This window comes from Argiope bruennichi, chromosome 7, assembly GCF_947563725.1.
Source record: "Argiope bruennichi chromosome 7, qqArgBrue1.1, whole genome shotgun sequence".
NCBI lineage: Eukaryota > Metazoa > Arthropoda > Arachnida > Araneae > Araneidae > Argiope > Argiope bruennichi.
In genome coordinates this window covers 50,413,771-50,435,012 of record NC_079157.1, presented here as the reverse complement: position 1 = coordinate 50,435,012, position 21,242 = coordinate 50,413,771, and the positions used below count along the sequence as shown (strand labels likewise).

At 32.3% G+C, this 21,242-nt stretch overlaps 1 protein-coding gene across 1 annotated transcript; it reads right to left on the bottom strand.

The window, feature by feature from the left end:
* Positions 1-13,646: 13,646 nt before the first annotated feature.
* Positions 13,647-14,645, bottom strand: LOC129975367 (uncharacterized). Its single transcript, XM_056088430.1, has 2 exons — positions 14,153-14,645; positions 13,647-14,098 (listed from the first exon to the last, which is right to left on the bottom strand). The coding sequence occupies exons 1-2, from the start codon at positions 14,643-14,645 to the stop codon at positions 13,647-13,649; spliced, it is 945 nt and encodes a 314-aa protein (XP_055944405.1).
* Between the last annotated feature and the right edge of the window lie 6,597 nt (positions 14,646-21,242).

The following is a 21,242-nucleotide window of genomic DNA, read 5'->3' as shown; positions in this document are numbered from 1 at the left end:
GGAAACCGTGGAATTCCTCCACCATACTGTTTTCTTTAACCTAATTTTCTATGTGTGTCTGTAATAATAAGTGTTTGTGAATTCTGTAGTGTAGCTGTGTTTGTGGAAATTAAAAATAGTGTATTTAAAACCAGACAGTTCCTGAGAAAGTCACAACACACCTACTATAATATAACATTCGTGTAATTTTTGTGTTTTGAAGTATATCATATCACTTTTAGTTTAGTTTAGTTTAGTTATATTGACGTCCCGTTATAAAGCAAGACTAGGGCTATTTTGGACCGTGGTCAGATGACGAGGACGACACCTGAGCTGGCACCCCCTTCTCCACACCATCGGGAGGACGTTTGGTCATGACGGATTTAACGTGCAACAGACCCCCTTACACGACGGTTCTTCGGTGGAATCGGGTCTCGAACCTGATACCCTACGGCTCACATGCGGAGACCTTATCACCAGGTCACCGCGGCCCTATATAACTTTCAGAATATGTTTTTACTTTCTCTTACATGAATTATATAAAGAGAAAGTATAATTTAGTATGTATAAGTGTTGTATAATTTAGTGAAAAGGATGAATATACAATTTTCTTGCAACCAAAAAGGATTTCTTGCTCTGAAAAATAAGTTTTTTTTTTACATTTTATTTTATTTTATTTATTTTTTATTATATCTGATTGTCTGTCAGTTATTATTTCTGTGGGATAATAATTTAAGATTCGAGATAACTACGTAAATGAGATTTACTATGTGCTTTTGTGCTAAAATAGTAAAATTCTATTCAAATTTAGATAGAAACGCATTAAACTTTCGTATTATGTCCCAAAATTTCTCGTATACTCTCAAATAAACTTGTTAAGCCAGAGAACACCTCACATGGCTTTGGTGTACGATAGATACGAAATATTAACTTTTGACATGAATTTGGTATTTTGACTGAATTTATCATGTCATCCCTTGCGAAGTTTCTGTCGATTGATACCATACGAAAATAGAATTTGTATTTTAGACATATTTTTCCTCAACTGAAAAACATATCTAACAAAAATTTGACACAAAACTGCACTTGTAATCACAATTTCCAATGCCAAACTTGATATATTTCAGTCGTTTCGTTTTTGAATTATCACGTTTATATGTCTGAAACTACAGACCGACAGACAGTCACCCCTTGATTGAAATTTGCTCAAAATTTGACAGCTGTCTACGCTATAGACGTTAAATCTGTGTACCGAATTTTACTTATCTAACTCTCTTCGTTTTGTTATTGTCATATTAACTTACATTTCAACGGCCGGACAGACTGACTTCCTCTAAACAGATTTTACATAAAATTTGATATTCTGGAAATTTTGTGTAAAGACCGTATACCAAATTTCAACCATCTAGTTCAAAGTATTTTTGAGTTATCTTTGTCACAGACAGACAGACGGACATTCTCCAAAAATGTTTCTTTCGAATTCAGGGAGATCTAAAACGAGGAGATTCAACAAAATCTCGAGTTCGAATTTTTTGTGCATTTCTATACTTTTTCTGCACTGCGTATCTGAGAAAGTCAAAAAGCATCAAACAGCATAGATGAAATTTAATCATAGTTTTACCAGCAAAAATTGCGTCAAGTTTTGGAATTAATCATTGAAAAGGTTATTTGATTGTAGTTTGAATTTGAATGAAATGAAATGAATCTGATCAAATGAAATCTGATGCATAAATTTGACATCAAAATTACACATATGTTTCCAATTTTAAATCCATCCAATCAATAAATCAGATCCGACGTTATCCGGTATCCGGTACAATCCTCATACCAGTGTGCCATTTCAAAAGGACCTTAGTGTTATGTGGACAGGAATTCTCTGTGATTATCTCTTGGGGCCGTACTTATTGCACGAACGTCTGAATGGAGCAACGTACTTTTGTTTTTCTACAACACCTCTTCTAAAAAATAATGTAAAAGGATCATAGTGCTGTAGCATGTAGTTCATTCATGGTGTTGCACATACATAACGTATCTCGCTGGAAAAATTTCCTAAAAGTTACAGACACAAAGAGGAGGACTGAACAAGTGAAACCTATTGCTTCTTTCCATGTGCACCGGATCCTAATCCTTGTGATTTTTTTCTATTTTTACACCTTATATCACTTGCTTATGTGAGGCCTATAGACACAATGGAGGATATCTTACGGCTGCAGGTATGGAAAGCATTCTTGTTATCTTCGAGCATGCCCAGAAACATCTTTGTAAAATGTTCCATGACATTAGAGGTAACCACTTCCAAAAATCCAAAAAAAAAAAATCTTTTTAAATTAAAAAAAAATGAAAAAATTCTTTTAAAATGAAAAAAAATTTAGTCATTTTTACATTCTTGTAATTCCAGGGTAATGTCCAACTTGCGTGCACTTTTTTGCTATTTTCTTCATCTTAACTAGATTTGCAATAGCATGTTCCATTGCAATTTTTGTTCCTTTTGATATATTCTAAAAGCCCTCAAAGTTTATTATTCGATTAACAGGACATCCTACATGTTTACTAATAGATATAATTTAAAAAAGAGCGCATCATATGATAATTATCATAATTAATTATATTTGTAACATAAATCACTAATAATTAGTCTACTATTTATATATGACAGCACAAATTCCATTCCTTTTCTAGAAGTTTCCACCGAATTAGGTTTTAATATTTCAGGTATAATGGAAACTAGATTTTTCCTGAATATAAAATGGAAGATTGATATTTATGAAATAAATGCGCCTACATTTCCTCAAAGACATTCTCGAATTAATAACAAGGCTTTTCCATCGTGCACTGTCATGAAAAACTTCATTTCAATACTAATTTAGGAAAATAATATTGACTTAATGAAAATCTGACTAAAGAGAATTCATCGTTCCAGCATCAGTTTCAGAAAAAAAAAAAGATATCCCAAATTAAACAGCGCTTTTGGTTTCTCATTAAATCAAAAGGGTTATTAATTACATATCAGCTACCAATCCGATCTCCACCTGTAAGAAATAATGAGAAATAAATCACAATAAATTACTCTTCTGGAAAAAAAATCGTCTGACTCATTTGAATAGTTCAAACAAAATAAGTACCTGTGGCACAAAGCATCATCATAACAGTCCAGAAGATAAATTACAAAATAAATTACCGGATGGATTTGTTGACAAAAATAAAAAAAAATAAAAAGGAATATCAGCGGACGATGACACAACCATATGCCGCTGTACTTCGAGATAAATTGCCTTTTTCTACTTCTGGTTCTAGATTATTCTCCCGTGCTTTTATTCATTCTGTAACAGAAAAGATCGAAAAGAAAATTTTGTTTCTTGTAAAAGATTTCTAATTATGATAGCTCACGTTCATACCAAAAAAGAAGAAAACTATCGCTATAATGCGTTTTTAATTAAAAATATCGTTTGGTACTCGGGGGTAAAATAATATAAAAGTTATAATAGAAACAAAAACGAGGATGGCAGCAAAAAGAGTTTTATTTCATTTTCGTCTGAGATTTAATCAAAAGTTACTGTAATAGAACTTTGTTATTGATTAAGATTAGCTTTCTTCAAATAATTGAAATTCATCTTTATTTTTCATTTATGATTCGTATTAATATCTCGTGAAGTCTTTTAAAGATGCTGATTAAATTTTCTGATTTTATTCATAAATTATGATCTAATTTTTAATACAATTAAAAACATATTACCGAAAATTTATTTTCATTTTTAACGTTAATCAAATTTATAGACTATTTTTTTAAATCATGAAATTTTGTGATTTAATAAGGTTTATTATTTTGTATTTTTCATGACTATTTAACTATTTAATGAAATCCAAATATCAAACATTTCTTAAAGTAAATTTATTATCACAGGAATAAATTAATGAAAATGTTTCGAATTGTGCTATATATGCTATTTCGAATAGTACTATGTTTCGAATATGCTATATATGCTACGAAATTTATGAATAGTGCTATATAAAGCTATATTCGTCGACGTGGTTTTATACAAATATTTTTATTGCATATCAGTCAAGTTTTCTAAAAGGATTAGGAAATTAAATATTTCGAGAATATTGAAAAGGATCTCGAAATTTATGAAAGCAAAATCCTATGTAGAGTAATGCATAGGTTTTGCGTTCTATTTTCATAGGAAATAGTAACACATATAATATAGAAACGTGTGTGTAGTAACATTAATACATAATCCTATGTATTAATATTACTGTACAAATAAAGAACGTTATAAAATAGTCACATTCGTAATATTATTTTATCATACACACAAAATTTCGAAATGAAATGCATATCAGATTTCAGTTTCTGATGTCAGATTTATACAGGCAGAAGTTCAAAGTATTCAATTCATGTGGATATTTAAAACGCTTTTAATTATTCAAATATGTAGAATTTTCCTTATCTTTTGTTAAAGACAGTTTTTGCGCATTTTATTTCATACTTTCTACAATAAAACTTTTATATATTTTGTGCTTTTTTGAAACAAACATTACATTCACAACATTTTTCTTTTTATGAAGTTACACTTAATCCACCACATGCAATGTAATTCAACTTTAGAAAGTAGTAAATTAATCAACTGGAGGGGGTCTCTCCAAGTTTTTCTTGCATACTTTCCATTAGTCACCCCCCTCGCATGCAGAGCATGGATAAAACTGCAAATGCCTTACATGGCATTGGCGAACAATTGTTATGAAATATAGATAATTTATCGAGAATCTCATATTTTTCTGAATTTATCGTGAGAATATGTATTTTGGTGCCTTTCTTTCACAGTAACAAATATTACCAAATTACCAATTACAACCAAATTTAACGATTGTATCTAAAAATTGCTAAAACTACTGATTGCAACCAACATTACCAATTTACTAAGACAACCGATTGCAAAAAACATTACCAATTTACTAAAATAACCGACTGCAACCAAAATGACCAAATTACTAAGATAATCGATTGCAACTAAAATGACCAAATTACTAAAATAACCGATTGCAACCAAAATGACCAAATTACTAAGATAACTGATTGCAAACAAAATGACCAAATTACTAAGATAATCGATTGCAACCAAAATAACCAAATTACTAAAATAACCGATTGCAACCAAAATGACCAAATTATTAAAATAACCGATTGCAACCAAAATGACCAAATTACCAAAATTACGGATTGCAATTAAAAAATCTACAATTTCCACGTGATTACTTATTGGGTTTCATTGATTTAAATCATTATGTTTCTAAATTATTGCCTTTACAGACATCGGAAAGTATCAATCGAAAAATAGCCTCCCTTAGACAGATTCGATTGAAACTTTGTTCAGAATCTGTATTTTAGATTATTTATATATGTGCATCAAATTTTATTTATCTAGTTCCTGATGTTTTTTGTAGCTATCTCTTCACTTGAACTTGAATCAGAAAGATAGGCTTCATTTAAATGAATTTCATTCAAAATTTGACAAAAACCTAAGAATTTGTAGTAAATATTGCATAATAGTTTTCATCCCTCTGGTTCAAGGTAACCAAGTTCACAAACAGGAATAATTCCAAAAGTGTGTTTTTCGAACTCAAGGTCGTCTGAAAGCAGAGATTCGTCAAAGATCCAAAATCGAATTTTTTGAGATTACTATATTTTCTGTTTGTGTACATCGTACTGGAAAGAGTAAATAAATGCAGAAAAGAAGATGGTCTCCGTACAGAAAAAAGGTAAAAGTAATCGGAATTTTTTCTGTAATGGAATAAAAATTTTCGAACGTAGTTGAAATTTCAGAATTGATTCATTTTCTTGAATGTTTTTCTCATGTGTGAAGCATATCCTTTGGATAATTCAAAATATAGTTTCCGAATTGCCATAAGAATAATAATATTGAATGTTGATGAAATAAATAAAGAACTAAAAATGGAAAATAATGATGAATTTTTAAAATAAGCTTTTATAAGCAAACGAATTTTTTTTCTTTGTCTTCTTTCTTATTAGACTAGTAGAAAATAACTCTTCCATCAAAAATACAGAGTTCAGTATCATATTGTGGAACCGTAAGGGACAAGAAATAATGTTATAAATTTGCAACGAATATTATAAGCAAAATAATTTCTAAACGTTCAAAAAATTTGAAAGATATGATCATCCTTTATTTTTACTTATAGTGCTTCTAGAAATGCTTACGCTTTTTAATTTCAGCTTTGTCCTCTAACTTTTTAATTGTAGAATTATTTTCCACTTTTTTTAAACTCGTATAAGAATTTTTTTCATATCTTTTTCAAAAAGTTTGTTACGTAGATTGCTTTAAATCACTTCATTTCTCTTGATTTTTTTTTTTTTTTTTTGCTTACTGTTTTTCTTAGGTTGCCACCTCGACATAAAATAACCACAAAACATACAATCAATAACTTTTAATAATTTAAGATGTAGGCGTGTACATTTTTGTTTATCTGTCTTTTAGCACCGAAATAAAAGTGGGTCAGGAAATTTCTTTGCGACCTGTTGACAACTTCAATTTCAAATATTATTGTAGAAGCTTTTCACATTATTTTCTATAAATTTAGAATTTAAAAAAGTGTGATATTAATTAAAATTCTCTTAGCCCGTCTTTTCTTTCAGCGAATGATTACTTTGAATTATGACAAAAAAAACCTGCGTATTCCAGATTGGTCAAGATAAGTTGTAAACTTCTTTACAGTGAAATAGATGATTAAGAAATTATATAAATATTCCTTTTCCATCAAAAATTAAATTTAAATTAGTTAGAAAAGTAATTTGATAATAATCAAACCTTAACAATTATTCTAATGATAATTTTACAGCAAATACACATTGAGGGTTTTTAATCGGAATTCAGCGTACAATATTAAAATAACACTTAAATTTTTACATTGGCGCTGGATTAGAAAAGGAAATTAATACAAATACCAAATAAAAAATATAGATTAATTTATTTCTTCTGTCAATATCTGCTTTTGCCACTAAACCTGAGGAAAGCGTTTATCAACCTAATACTACTATTGCAATTATTTCATAATTTATTATTCCATTCAAATCTTCGTAGTGAAAACATCAGCTTTCCCCAAGGCGCGATATAAAACTCTTCTAGTAAACTGTTCTTTTTTAGGTATTGTGGGGGCTCAAGTCTGGTAAGACATTCAGAAGAACGTCTTATCAGACAGACAACTGATGTTAAAATGATCCACTGTCTCTTCCGGTGTCAATGACATCAATGACAGAGAATGAATTTAAATATTAAAGAAGGAATTTTGATTAAATTCTTCTAGTTTCATGTTGGCATATGATCTATGTGTTTGCGAAGCTGACAATAGTATTAATCCTACTCTGTCGCCATCAAACATTACAACTCTTTCAGTCTTTATTAACTGTTAGCGAAAACACCATTTCCCACAAGGGTACAGTATAAATTTCTACTTGGGATTTGTTCTTTGTGGGTATTGTGAAGGCTCAAGTATGCCAAGACAATCATAAGAATGTCTTAACAGATCGACAATTGATGTTGAAATGACCAACTATCTCTGTCAGTGTTCATCATGATTCGGAATCTCGTATGGTTATATAGATTTTAAATCGGCGTCAGTATAGTATTAGTCAGTACAGTATAGTTTGCCAGTTTTCTGGCATAGGGATAGCGCGCCTTCTCCTTTGGGCGTCCTGGCTGCGAATCCCGGTTCGGGCATAGTTGCTCTTCTGTGTTCTATCTGTGAGGTGTGTGAATGTACCCCCTTGCAAAAAGGGGTTGTACAAGCAAATGTGACGCATGAAGTAGCTAAGTCGTACTCTTTGCCCTAGTTGGCGCTACTGAAAAAATAAGAAACGCTCACTCGGCTTAAATCGTTAACAGATAATTATCAGATGGCTTGTAAAGTGCCATAAGTCACAACAGCATAAAAATTTCATTCCTACAACTCCAAACGTTTTTAGAGTCATCACATTCAAACAGGTATAATTCTAAAAATAAGTTTTTCGGACTTAAAGAGGTGTGCTGATTGTTCAAAATCTTTAAGACGGATTTTTTGATTATTACAATACTTTATCTCTGAATATTTCGAATGCAATAAATTCTATTTCAAATACGAGAATCTCTTCAGCAAACGCTAAGTCTATATTAGTAAACTCGTAAGGAAAATTTATTAAGTTCTTTAAGATTTATTTCTTTAGTTCTAAATTTACATATTTTTATTATAGATTATATTTAAAAAACGGGTGAAAGACCGAAAATGAAATTCATTTATACCTTGTGGCGGATTGGTATGCTCGGGCATAGAACCTTGTGGTTCGCAGTTCAGTAACATGGCCATGATACAAAAGCAATTGCTCGCGCAGCGTAGTTGTTAACTGGCTTATATGCTTTCAGCACAGATTCTCCCTCTAGTGAGTTGGAGGTGAGACGAACGATATGGCTGTTGAGTGGTGATGTATTAGCTCTTGATTCTAATGCGCCTGTATCCATTTGAGTATCGCCAAGCGTTATGGCGAGCGTGTGAGGGTGAATGGTTGCTGTTGCTGATGCTGTTTACTGCGTCAAGTGAGTCTGACGACTTTGTGTTGCTGCGTCGAGTGAGTTTGACGACTTTGCATTGCTGCGTCAAGTGAATCTGACGATTTTGGTTTGCTGTGGGTAGATGGCGCCACAACAGCTGTACGAAGGTTGAAGGTTCATCGTCCGAGGTCACAAATGTGGCGGAATTGCGATGAGCGGTTATCATGTTACTGGGCTGCGAACCTTGTGGTTCGCAGCCCAGTAACATGACCATGATACAAAAGCAATTGCTCGTGCAGCGTAGTTGTCAACCTAAGGGCATAGTTGTCATGAAAGAATTAGTAAGGTTCTATTATAACATTTTTGAAAATAAGCAAAGTGAAGCTGCAAGTGCAAGAAAAGAACTACGTGGCAACTATTTGTCTTTCAAAATGATGGTCCCTTGATATTATAGATGGCATTTGCTGTGAATGTCAAAGATTGCGACATCTACCGGCTAACTGTGCACGGGAAGAAGAATTTTGAGATTTCTTTCTTTAGTAATTTTATATGTCAGGAAAATTTTGGTTTAAACCGATTGATGTCAATGTATTGTTGAATCAAAGAGAAACAATAAAACAAGTTAAATGAGCCGTGCCTTCTATTCCATTTAGCAACTTAGTTCACGATAATATAATTTTTGTCGAAAAAATTGTTGGAAGAGCCTTTATTTAAAGTAGAAAGAAAAAATTATGCATGATATTAAATGTATATGAGTGTATATATTAAAATGAAATGAGTGTATCTCCATTGGTGCAGGGACTGAAATCACTGCACGGATACCACGGTAATATGTCACGAACAGGAAAATTAATATTTGTAGCTACTGAAAAAGAACCACTGCTGTTGTAAAAATCACTGCAATCTTTAAATCTCGAATTTGAATGAAAATACGCGAAATTGCGAAAAACTTATTATTCTCGTAATTTAAATTTTCATCAATCAATAAAAGAAATATGCAAATTTATCAACGTGCCTTGAAGAATCACGGCCCAAATAGGCAGACCGAAAAACATTTTTCTAAAACAATTATTTATTTATTTGCATTTATTTATAAATAATAATAACTGGTTCTACTGCCTATTACATATTATTGTACAAAATTATATTATTCTGTACTGAACAATATTATACAGTTTTTGAATATTGTTTAATATGGTATGGTATGGTATGGTATGGTATAGTTAAGGTTTTCTGGCACAAGGTCCAATTTAGGACAAGCTGCGCCACCCACAAGGATATTTAAATAGTTCCATCATAAAAGTGTAAAATGTGTCAATAAAACAAGGGTACATTGTAAAACGTCAAAAGTTTAGAAGGTCTATGATTTATAATGATTTGGCACAAGAATAAAAATAAAACTCAAATTTTAAATGCTATGAAAGAAACCAATGGTTTTTAAAAAGTCAAAAAGTTTTGAGTGAGGTTTCTCACCCACCAGGTCCTGTAAATTTAAAATAGGCGAATGAAAGTGAGTTAAACGATCAGAAGTAAAATTAGGACATTGAGTAAGAATATGTGCAATAGAATTTATCACTCCACAGTTCGTACAATGAGAGGCTCGTTCACCAAACAGCAAATGTCTATGCGTATACCTTGTGTGTCCGATTCGTAGACGAATTAATTTTACATCTGCGCATCGGTTTGGTAAAACTGACCACATATTTATTTTTGGTTGAATAGCATGTAGTTTGTTATAAACCTGTGTGTCCCAAACTTCTTGCCACTTTTCATTGATGTATCGTTTGATATAACTTGATACATCACAAAAGGGAACACGGAAATTGAAAGGTTCTGAAGCTGATTTTGCAGCTAGATCTGCAAGCTCATTGCCATGGATTCCAACATGACTCGGTACCCAGCAGAAAATTATTTCAAAGTCTCTGTTAGCCAGTATTGATTCTTGCTCCATGATTTGTGCAACAATTGGATGACAAGAATAATCAAAATTTTGCAATTGTTGCAAAACGCTCATGTTGTCTGTGTATAAGCAAAATTTACGACAGTCAGATGAAGAAATATTTTGCAGTGCACATAAAATAGCAGTTGCTTCTGCCGTATACACTGAGCAGTATTTGGGGAGAGTATAATTATAAGGAGTGTTATCTAAAATAACACCGAAACCAACATGATTCATCGTTTTCGAACCATCCGTAAAGATTGCTTTATAATTGTTATACTGGGCACGATGCTCAAGGAATATTCGCTGAAGCGAGTGTGCATCAATATGAGATTTTTTGAAACCAATGAATGGGTTTATATGAGAAATGCATGGTGTATTCCAGGGAGGAAAGCAGAAACGGTCAATAGACAATATGCTCACTTCAGAAAGTTGTGTGTTTGAAATGAAGGATTTCATGCGTTCATAAAATGGACGGATAGCCGTTGGACGAGCATTATAAATTCGCTCTAAAAATTGACTGAGAGTGGTGGAAATTAAAGGATGCTTAGGTGTGGATGAAATTTTAAAATAATATTGCAATGACAATTTCTGCCGACGCAGAGATAATGGAAGTTGATGGCACATTACATATAAGCTTTGCACTGGGGATGTGCGGAAAGCTCCAGAGCAAATCCTCAGAGCAGAATGATGGATTGTATCAAGTTTCTTCAAAGCAGTATTGCTGGTAGAGCCATATGCTAAACAACCGTAGTCTATACGAGATAGAATCAGAGCTTCATATACTCGGAGTAATGATGTCCTATCAGCCCCCCAAGATGTGTTGGAGAGAACCTTTAGAATATTTAGCATTTTTTCACATTTCTTTCGTAGAAAGGAGATGTGAGAATGGAAAGATAGCTTTCGGTCGAAAATTACCCCGAGAAAACGTACTTCTGGTACAACAGGAAGAACTCTATTGCGTATATAAATTTCAGGTTCAGGGTGAAGACTGCGTTTTCTGCAAAAGTGGACGCAACAACTTTTACTTGATGAAACTGTGTATCCATTCTGATCACACCATTTCACAAGACTATTCACAGCAGTCTGCAACTGCCTTTCAATCAGTCTTATGTTTGATCCCTGACAAGAAATATGCAAATCATCAACGTATAATGTGCCTAAAACTGATGAAGGAAGTATTAAAAGAATTTTAGAAATGTGGATAATAAAAAGGGTAACGCTCAATACGCTACCCTGAGGAACACCTTCCATTTGAATAAAAGAGTCAGATAATGCTGATCCAACACGGACTTTAAAAACACGACAAGATAAAAAATTTTTAATAAAAAGTGGTAATTGACCACGAAACCCAAACTCATGGAGGGTTCGAAGTATCCCATAACGCCAAGTCTGGTCATACGCCTTTTCAATGTCTATGAAAACGGAAACCAAATGATTTCTCCGAACAAATGCATTACGGATTTCTGTTTCCAACTGTAAAATGTTATCAAGGGTAGATCTACCTTTGCGAAATCCACTTTGATGTAACGGTATTAGTTTTCCCAATTCTAGTTGATGGATAAGCCGAAAATTAACCATTCTTTCAAATGTTTTACTTAAACAACTGGTAAGTGCAATAGGGCGATAGTTTGAAGGATCCGTCGGATCTTTCCCTGGTTTCAAAACTGGAATGATAGTAGCTTCCTGCCATTGAGAAGGAAAAACTCCTTCATTCCAAATTCTATTATAAAGGTGAAGTATATTGTAAAGCGAGGGAACACTCAAGTGGCCAATCATATGGTATGAAATTTTATCAGGTCCTGGGCTAGTGTTATGAGATTTGGAAAGTGCCCTTTCCAGTTCATGCATGTTGAATTCAGAGTTATACGGGAGAGCATGTCTTACTTTAAAGTTAATTGGCTGTCGCTCAGCACAGCTCTTAATACTTAGAAACGTAGGGTTATAGCTGTCTGAGCTAGACACTTTGGAAAATGTTTCAGCAATAATATTAGCTATATCTCTGGGTGATGAGTAAATAGAGGAATTATTCTTTAAAACAGGAAATGTAAATTCTTGATAAATACCGTTAGCAGCCTTTACCTTTTTCCATAAATGCTTGCTAGATATATTAGATTTAATACGAGACACGTATCCAATCCAATATTCCCTCTGACTGCGTCTTCGAAATTTTCGGGCAAATGCCTTTGCACACTTGAATGCAACGAGATTTTCTGTTGTTGGACGCCTTCTAAAAATATTCCATCGTTTACTTTGTGCCTTCTCTGCTTCACTGCAGGCATTATTCCACCAAGGTTTGGAAAGCTTACGAGGTCTTGTAGAACTTTTTGGAATTGCAATATCAGCGGCATATAATATAATATCAGTTATTTGTGTAACAGCCTCGGAGATATCCAAACAATTAACCATTGCTTCAGTGATTGTGGCCAACTGCTGAAAGCTGTCCCAATCTGCCCGTTGAAATAAGTAGACAGATGGTCGTTGTGCCATCCTAACACTATTAGCAAGGGCAATGAAAATTGGAAAGTGGTCACTATTGAGAAGATTTCTTCCAACTGAAAATTCTAAAAGTGGAAATAGTATTGGCGAACATACAGCAAGGTCTAATGAATGAAATGAACGAGTGGGTTCGTGAAAATATGTCTTTGCATCACTATTTAACAGGCAGAGATTATGATCAGATATCAACTGCTCAATTTGCTGGCCACGAGAGTTGGTGTCTTCATTTCCCCATAGAATGCTATGTCCGTTAAAGTCACCGAGCAATATGAAGGGAATAGGAAGTTGATCCACTAAAGAGTTGAAATCTTCTTGTAAAATCACCTCACGTGGAGGGAGGTATACACAGCAAACTGTTATAAGTGTCTTTATGTGAACTTGAATAGCAACAGCCTGCAAATTGGTATGAAGGATAATTGGTGTGCTGGGGTAGAAGTTGGAAGTGAAAATGCAGACACCTCCTGAAACACTATCATTTAAATTTGTATTTAAATCTTTGCGGACGCAGTTGTACCCTCTAATTTTAGAGATTATTGAGGGTTTTAAATAGGTCTCTTGTAAAGCAAAACAGACAGGCCTGTGTTCATTTAAAAGTGATTTGATTTCGACGGTTTTAGAACGATACCCACGACAATTCCACGAAATGAAACCAGACATGGAAGAATAAACAAAAAAAGGAATGTCTGAAAAAGTTACGCATGGCCGCCTGGAGGCGATTTATTAGGAAAATTATCCATTTCTACATCAGATATATCAGATGTAGATGGACAAATTGCTAAGATAGAGTCTGAAGTAATTGGTATATCAGAAGGATCTGGAGGTTTAGAAGGGACTTCATTGTCAGATGTTTTGGCACTTGGAGGAGATTTTGTTTTCTTTCGTTTCTTCTTAGCGAAACGAGTTAAAGAAAATTCTGAATCTTTAGATTGAGAAATGGGTTGAGAAGATTTTTTGGAAGTAGATGCTGAATTTCGATTGTTTTCAGTTTTTTGTGAGTTATTGCTCTTTACTGATTCAAGAGCTGAATGTTTACAGGAGCAGGTTTTCAATGTATTAATATCTGTAAAGTCGGTCTGAGAACTAGTACATTTCAATGTTGAACTTATGGCGGCACTATAAGTAAGGCCAGGTTTGGGTGTTCTGTCTAAAACAAATTTTTTCGCTTCTGCGTATGAAATATTTCTTCTAACTTTCAGACTTTGAATTTCTTTTTCCATTTTCCATTTAGGACAGTCACGGGAATACGCAGGATGGGACCCAGAGCAGTTTAAACATTTGAAGGTCTGTGAGCTACAAACTGAAGTTTCATGATCATCAGCTGAACATTTGGCACATCGAAGGCTGCCACGACAAGTTCCCTGCGAATGTCCAAATCTCTGACATTTAAAACAACGCAGAGGATTTGGTATATATGGTTTAACTTTAGATTGTATATAGCCAGCACGTATAAATTTCGGAAGTTCCGGACTACTGAAAGTTAGAATGACATGTTTTGTTGGAATGAATGAACCATTACGTTTAATTTTTATGCGATGAGCTGCACAAACTTTTTGGGAATGCAATTCCTGAATGAGTTCATTCTCCGAACATTCAAAAAGATCTAAATCGGAGATGACTCCTCGAGAGAAATTTAGTGTCCTGTGAGGAGTTACCTCTACAGGGAAGTCTCCAAGTTGTGTTAATTTCTGCATCGTAGCAATCTGTGTTTTTGATGAGGTCTCAATAAGGAGATCCCCGGACGGAAGTTTTTTAGTAGATTTGACATCACCAATAAATGAAGAAATCAATCTTTGAACTATGAAAGGTGAAACTTTATTAAATGTCTTTGGTGTGTGTAAGATTAGGAATCTAGTATCTTCTGTGATTCGTAAACGTGGCGAAGTGTCTGAAAAACCCATGCAAAAAGGGAAAAAAATTCAAGCCCCGACGGCACCGCCCACCATGGAGCCCAACAAGGGAAGGCAGCCACCGGCTCTGGTTGCCTCCAGCCTCAGCGCTTACCCTGATGCTAGCCAGAACTTATACGCTAAGGGCCACTTCCAGGAACGTCTACCACCCTTAACGCAGAGCCCCAGAAGGTGACCCCTTCGCTTGATCCCCTTGAGCAGACCAGCCAAATGGCTGGGATACCAGCCGATTGATACACCGGGGACCAAAATGTACCACCCGTCAAGTGGGTCGCCACGCACGGCAAACACGTGGGGTTTTTGGCTGTCCATGAGAAGCAAGAAGCAAACAGAGTGGCGTCAGCTTCTCATGGAGAGCTCCCTCGCTTGCCGTCGAGGGAAAGAAAAAACAAAGGTGACAGCAGAAGGCGCAGAGGAGAGTAAACCTAAAGGGAGTATAGATCCCTGGGTACCTCGGGATTGGGACACCCGTACTCACCTAAAGAAGGTGAGCCCCTGAGGGGGTATTATTTAATATGATACAATATTCTACATTATAAGTATCATACTAAGGAACAAATACTTTTTTTAACAATAACACTTTTTTTATTTAAAGCAATTATTTCAAAGTAATATACTTAGATATCATTTCAGAACCAAAAATAATAAAAAAACGGCTCTTCATTTGTTAAATAAATTCAAAATTGACAAAGTATCTATTAACTGACCTGACTAGGGTTTACAGGTTTGAAGTCATTAACAATTTTTTTTTTCTGAATATAACTGGTTTCTTTTCAGTTCAAAGTCGTTTGAATCGTTAGTGCCTAAACAAATTTCCAGCTTGACAAACCTCTCCAAATTAAACTTGCACGCAAAGTAGTAAATTAATCATTTCTACATTCATATTTCGTGCATGTCAAAAGAAGGGAGCTTACTACAAACTAACGCTTGCTAATCATTCATCACGGTCTCGTGAAAAATCAAATTGTAAAATCTCAGAAGAGCTCAGCTGGATCTTGAAACCACATTATTAGGAAATTAATTTTACAATATTTCACTTATTGTTAATAAATTATTTTCAATTTTTCCACTATTTCATTTGGTTTCTGTATTTCTTGTTTCTTTTTTCTCCGCTAGATGGCAGTATGAATTCTAATCCAAGAGCTTAAGTGAGAGCTCAACATTGGGTGCAGTTATATTGTCTCCTTAAATTGTGTATCGCCAATCATTCCTGAACAAGGTGATGTGTTTAGATGATGCCAGATAGAATAATACTACAAATATAAAACTTCTTACAAATAATTAAGACAGTAAAATTACTCAGTATTTTTTTAAAAAATTCGGAAGAAAATCGTCTAGACCTAAAACAATGAATTAAAATGTGTTAAATTTCGATTATTTTTGTTACCATAGAAATCGCTCCATTTTATTAATAATTTTCAAACTTGAGAGTTGAGCATTGTTTTACAGTTGGGCATGATACGACATTTTCTCCTATCAAAACATAGGCTATCAGATAAAAAAGTGTCGGTACTTAATATTCGAAATTTTACTCTATGTGTAAGTTTTTCTGAAATATACTCTAACTCTGAAATAAAAGTGTTCTTAGCAGATATATTTAAATTTAAGCATTTGCCAGGACTGAATATAAAGTTTATATACAGTAAAGCTTGGTTAATTCGAAATTAGTGGGATTTCAATAAAAATTCGAGTCATCAAAAAATTCCAACTGAGACAGACTGAGTCTAAAAGGAGGAGCAGAAAGCTACATTTTTTAAACTAAGAATGGTAATGAAATGTAATTATTAAATTATAACAATTTTAACAAGTAATTTATAATTAATAAATAAATAATTTTTATTAATAAATTGATATTAATTATTAGTGAAGAAATTTTTATTCTAAAAAATATTTTCAATAAACGAGTAAATAATTTGCAGACGATATTTATTTTAATAAAAATATTACTTCATTCCGAAATTCTATTAACCAGAAAAGAAATCAAATTACCTGGGAATTCGAAAACAACAAGTTTGGGGAAGTCAAATTCTCTTAGATTATGTTCAATATAAATTTAATTATTAATTAACATTCATCTTAGTGACTTAATTCCTATGTGAAGCGTAAATAAATACCCTGCTCACAAATTTATATTATATGTATTTTTTAAGGTCTATTTTTATCCTATAAATGTGCAACGCCTTAACATAAAGTTAGAAGGAAAAATTTAAAAACAGATTTTATATTTGGAAAATTAAAAAAACAAATAAAGTTGTTACAAAAAAAATTGGAATTTAAAAATTACATCATTTCTGGAAATTAATGCAACAATTTTTTTTCCATCAAAACAGCCCTGTATCCTTTTTTACCAGATGATATTTGTCTAATGGAAACAAAACCAAATTCTGAAAATTAAGGACTTAAAAAGGAATAAAAACGGTATATATAACTTTTAAATTAAGATTAAGAAAAGTAACTTTTCATTTCTTAAACTCCAGTAAATAAAATTAAATTTAAGTAACGAAGTAATTTTGAGAAAATTCCTCTTGTTAAGTCAATGATTAGGATCATAATATGTAGTTTTATTTGAATAAATATTTTAATTAAACTTTAATGAGACCATCCCAACATTTGTTTAGCGTTAATTAAAGTCAGTTTTAGTGAAAAAGTGACATATATTTTTCGCTCTAGAAAATTTAATTACTTTAAAAATATTATTGCACTTAATTATGAATAATAAAGAAAACTGAAAACTTTTTTTACTTAAGCAACTAAACAAAATAAAAATTAAAATGAAATCTACGATCGCAAATTTCAAGTTATTATGTGAGTACATTATTATTTTTAAGTCATTATTTGTCTTAATTAATTTCAGTCATTAATCAGTTTAAAACGGTTTGAAACAATCATCAAGGGACATCTCTATGGGTCTCTATCCCTCCCCCCCCTCTCTCTCTCTGTATATATATATATATATATATATATATATATATATATATATATATATATATATATATATACAGGGTGTTTCAAAAATCTTGACCGCGGCTTTAATTCCTTAAATATTGATCACAGACATATACTATAAATTACGAAGTTGAGTAAAAAGGTGCAAAATGTTATGAAATTGATTAAAATTTTCTGGGGATGAAACTTTAAAGGATACAAAAATTAAATTTTTATACGGACCTCGAACAAAATAATTCCGAATGAGTGACCCTTAAAGTTGCCCATCATAAAACAAAGTTGGTGAAGGGTGAATCACAAATAAAAATGCAAATGTTTACAGCTTCAGTGCAGATGACGCGACGCAGGAAGGCATCATAAGGAAATAAAATATGCTTTATAACTTTTTTAAATATAAATTTTATAATCTATGAAATAAAATGAAAAATACTTAAAAATTTTAAATAATGAATTACAGAATATAACTTAAAAATAGCACAGTCAGTGAACTTGTAAAAAATCTTATGTAACTTTCATTAAAGTAACCTTTCCTTTATGTAATCTTTCCTTTAAGTTATTATTTCTACAAATTTTTAATATTTCGGAATCAATAAATAGCAAAATTGTTATTTATTTATTCAATCATTACTTTCTTTGTTAATTTGTGTACGACTCCTAAAACGCGAACATACGACATGATTTTTCCTCTTTGCGAACTCATATCCAGTCATCGAAAATTTGTTTAAAGCAGCATTTATGTAGTTCATATCTTCGAGACTTTTTTGATAAATTGCTGAAATTTTGTACATGGCCTTATTAAAGGATGGGGCACATTTTACTCATTCGGAATTTTTTCTACGGGGCCCATATAAAAATTTAAATCTTGTGTGTTTTGGAGTTTAATCCCCTGAAAATTTTAATCGATTTCATAAGATTTACACCTTTTTTTATGCAACTTTGTAATTTACAGTATATGTCTATGATCAATATTTAAGGAATAAAAGAAGCGGTCAAGGTTCATTTGAGACTCCCTGTCTATATATATATATATATAATTTTTTTAAACTTTTTAAACTTTCATTTTCAAGTTTACAAACAAACAAAGTTTTGGAGCTATACCGATTTTGAGATGAAATAACGGTTATGATGTCATAGATCTATGTCAACCTTTTAAAAACGCATCTGTTGTCAAAGAAGCATACGTAATAATAAAGTAATGCTGGTAAAAGCAAGTAAACCTTTTAAAAACGCATCTGCTTTCAAAGAAGCATATATAATAATAATGCAATACTGGTAAAAGCAGGTAAAAAAATATGCGATTAAAAGATAATTGAAATTGCTATTTATGTTGCTTTATTCTTTGCCTACCCGATTTCGAGCTTCAATATTCATTTCATACGTGATTTCAAGCTTCAAAATCCCCTAACCAAAACAACATCATGTTCTCTCACGATAATAATAAAGATGCCAGCGGCAACACCAGAACTACATTCTAACAGTTCACTTGAATCATCTATACTTATATAAAGCTAAATGTGTGTGTGTGTGTGTGTGTGTGTGTGTGTGTGTGTGTGTGTGTGTGTGTGTGTGTGTGTGTGTGTGTGTGTGTGTGTGTGTTGGCCACCAAATTTGGCACATGCATACGTTGAAGGTCGGGAATGTGCACCTGGGGTCCCTTTTTTTGAATTTTTAATTAGAATTTTAATTATTAACAAAAAACTAACTTTCCCGCCAAAAAATCTTTTTATTTCCCCACTGCCAAATGAGTAAGGCTTCAGTTTTTTTTCCACTCTAACAAAGATAGGCTTAACATATTTTCGAACTATTATTTCAAACGATTCTGTTTATTTTCTTAGTGTTTGATGCATTTAAAATTAAACATTGTTAATTAATCGATCTTTCAGATTCATTCTGAAGTACTTTTGAATTAAAATTAAACAAAATAAAGGAAATTAAAAAATTTCTAATCTGCGTAGCGTTACCCCAATTGGCGTAGAAAAATTCACGCATTTGCGTTACCATAACTGGCGTTGAAAATTCACACATGCGCATTGTGTTCTGATTGTTGACAACTATTTTCAACGGATGCGGACTTGATTTAAATTATTTTTAGGTTAGTTTTATGCTTTTGTAATTAAAATTTATTTATGTTAGTTATATATTTTTTGTACGTTCTTATAGTTTTAAGTATATCGTTTTTTAACCTGTTTTCGACCGATTATTTCAAACGATTCTGTTTATTTCCTTAGTGTTTGATGCATTTAAAACTAAGCATTGTTAATCGATCCTCTCATGATGATCTGAGAAAATTTTGTTGACAAATTCTTGAGATATTACATAAATTAAGAAAGATATTCTTTAGTACCCATAAGGTTTGATTACTCAGTGACTCTGTTTACAGTAATCATATTATTAAAAAAATGCTTTGTTTCAGTAAAAAAATATTATTATATTAATTGCAGATTAATTCTTTCCACTTTAATTTAAAGCATATATTCTACGGGAGCTAACAGAAAATTAGAGAGATACATATTACGTTATGACTGAAGGCCTTTGTAATATTATGAGTGAATTATATGACTATCAAAATTTGTTCTAAAATATTTTGATGAAGAAGCTATTAAAGTAGGGATTACATAAACTATTTAATTATTAAAATTTTAACAAGCATTAAAATTGGCGAACCGGCCGGTCGCCAAAGGCGGCTAGTATAAAATAAAATCTTTCTTCGGTCTTTTTACACACACACACACACACACACAAAAAAAAGAGAAAAAAACAGAATTTTATGAGCTACAGCAGATAGCAACAAAATATTAAGAATAAATTTCACAATATATCTTTGCAGTATATGAGTAAATCTGAAGTTGAATAGTCGAAGCTATTTTTTTTTAATTTGTTGTTTGCTTGTTCTTGCCTTTTTTTTTCTCCTTTTTAGACAAAAAATACTTTTATTGATCTTTTATAAAGATTTTATTTATAATTTATTTAGTGAAACCTTGATATCTAATTTTTTAAATTACACTTATATAAACTTTTTCAAAAAGAATTTAAATTACTTAAATGAGAATAGGGCGTTTACTTTCAAATAAACGTTCATTGAATATTGAGCAGAAATATGCAATCATTCTTTAAATGTGAATCTTTCGAGGAGGTGTGTTAATACTGAAAGCCTTAAAGGAATTTATTTCTATTTTATCGATGAAAATTTCTTTTCCAACATCATTTTGTTTGCTAAACGCATTTCGATAAATTAAACTTCTCCTTTAATCACTCATTGGGGAAACGTTATTCGGCAACAGACTCGAAATTTGTTATTTATTCATAATCTCTGAGTTATGACTGTCAATTTAAATCAAAAGAAATAAGACTAACAACCAACCAAACTAAACAAAAACCATTTAATTTAAATAACAGTAATGCTTTCGAATCATTAAATGAAGCGTCATATTACTG

What these genes read in the sequence shown, in the direction of transcription:
- LOC129975367 (XM_056088430.1), bottom strand. Translation starts at nt 14,645, where the DNA reads ATGCAGAAATTAACACAACTTGGAGACTTCCCTGTAGAGGTAACTCCT. An exon ending in AATGGAAAAAGAAATTCAAA is followed by an intron (nt 14,099 to 14,152) that starts GTCTGAAAGTTA and finishes AATTTGTTTTAG; the next exon opens with ACAGAACACCCAAACCTGGC.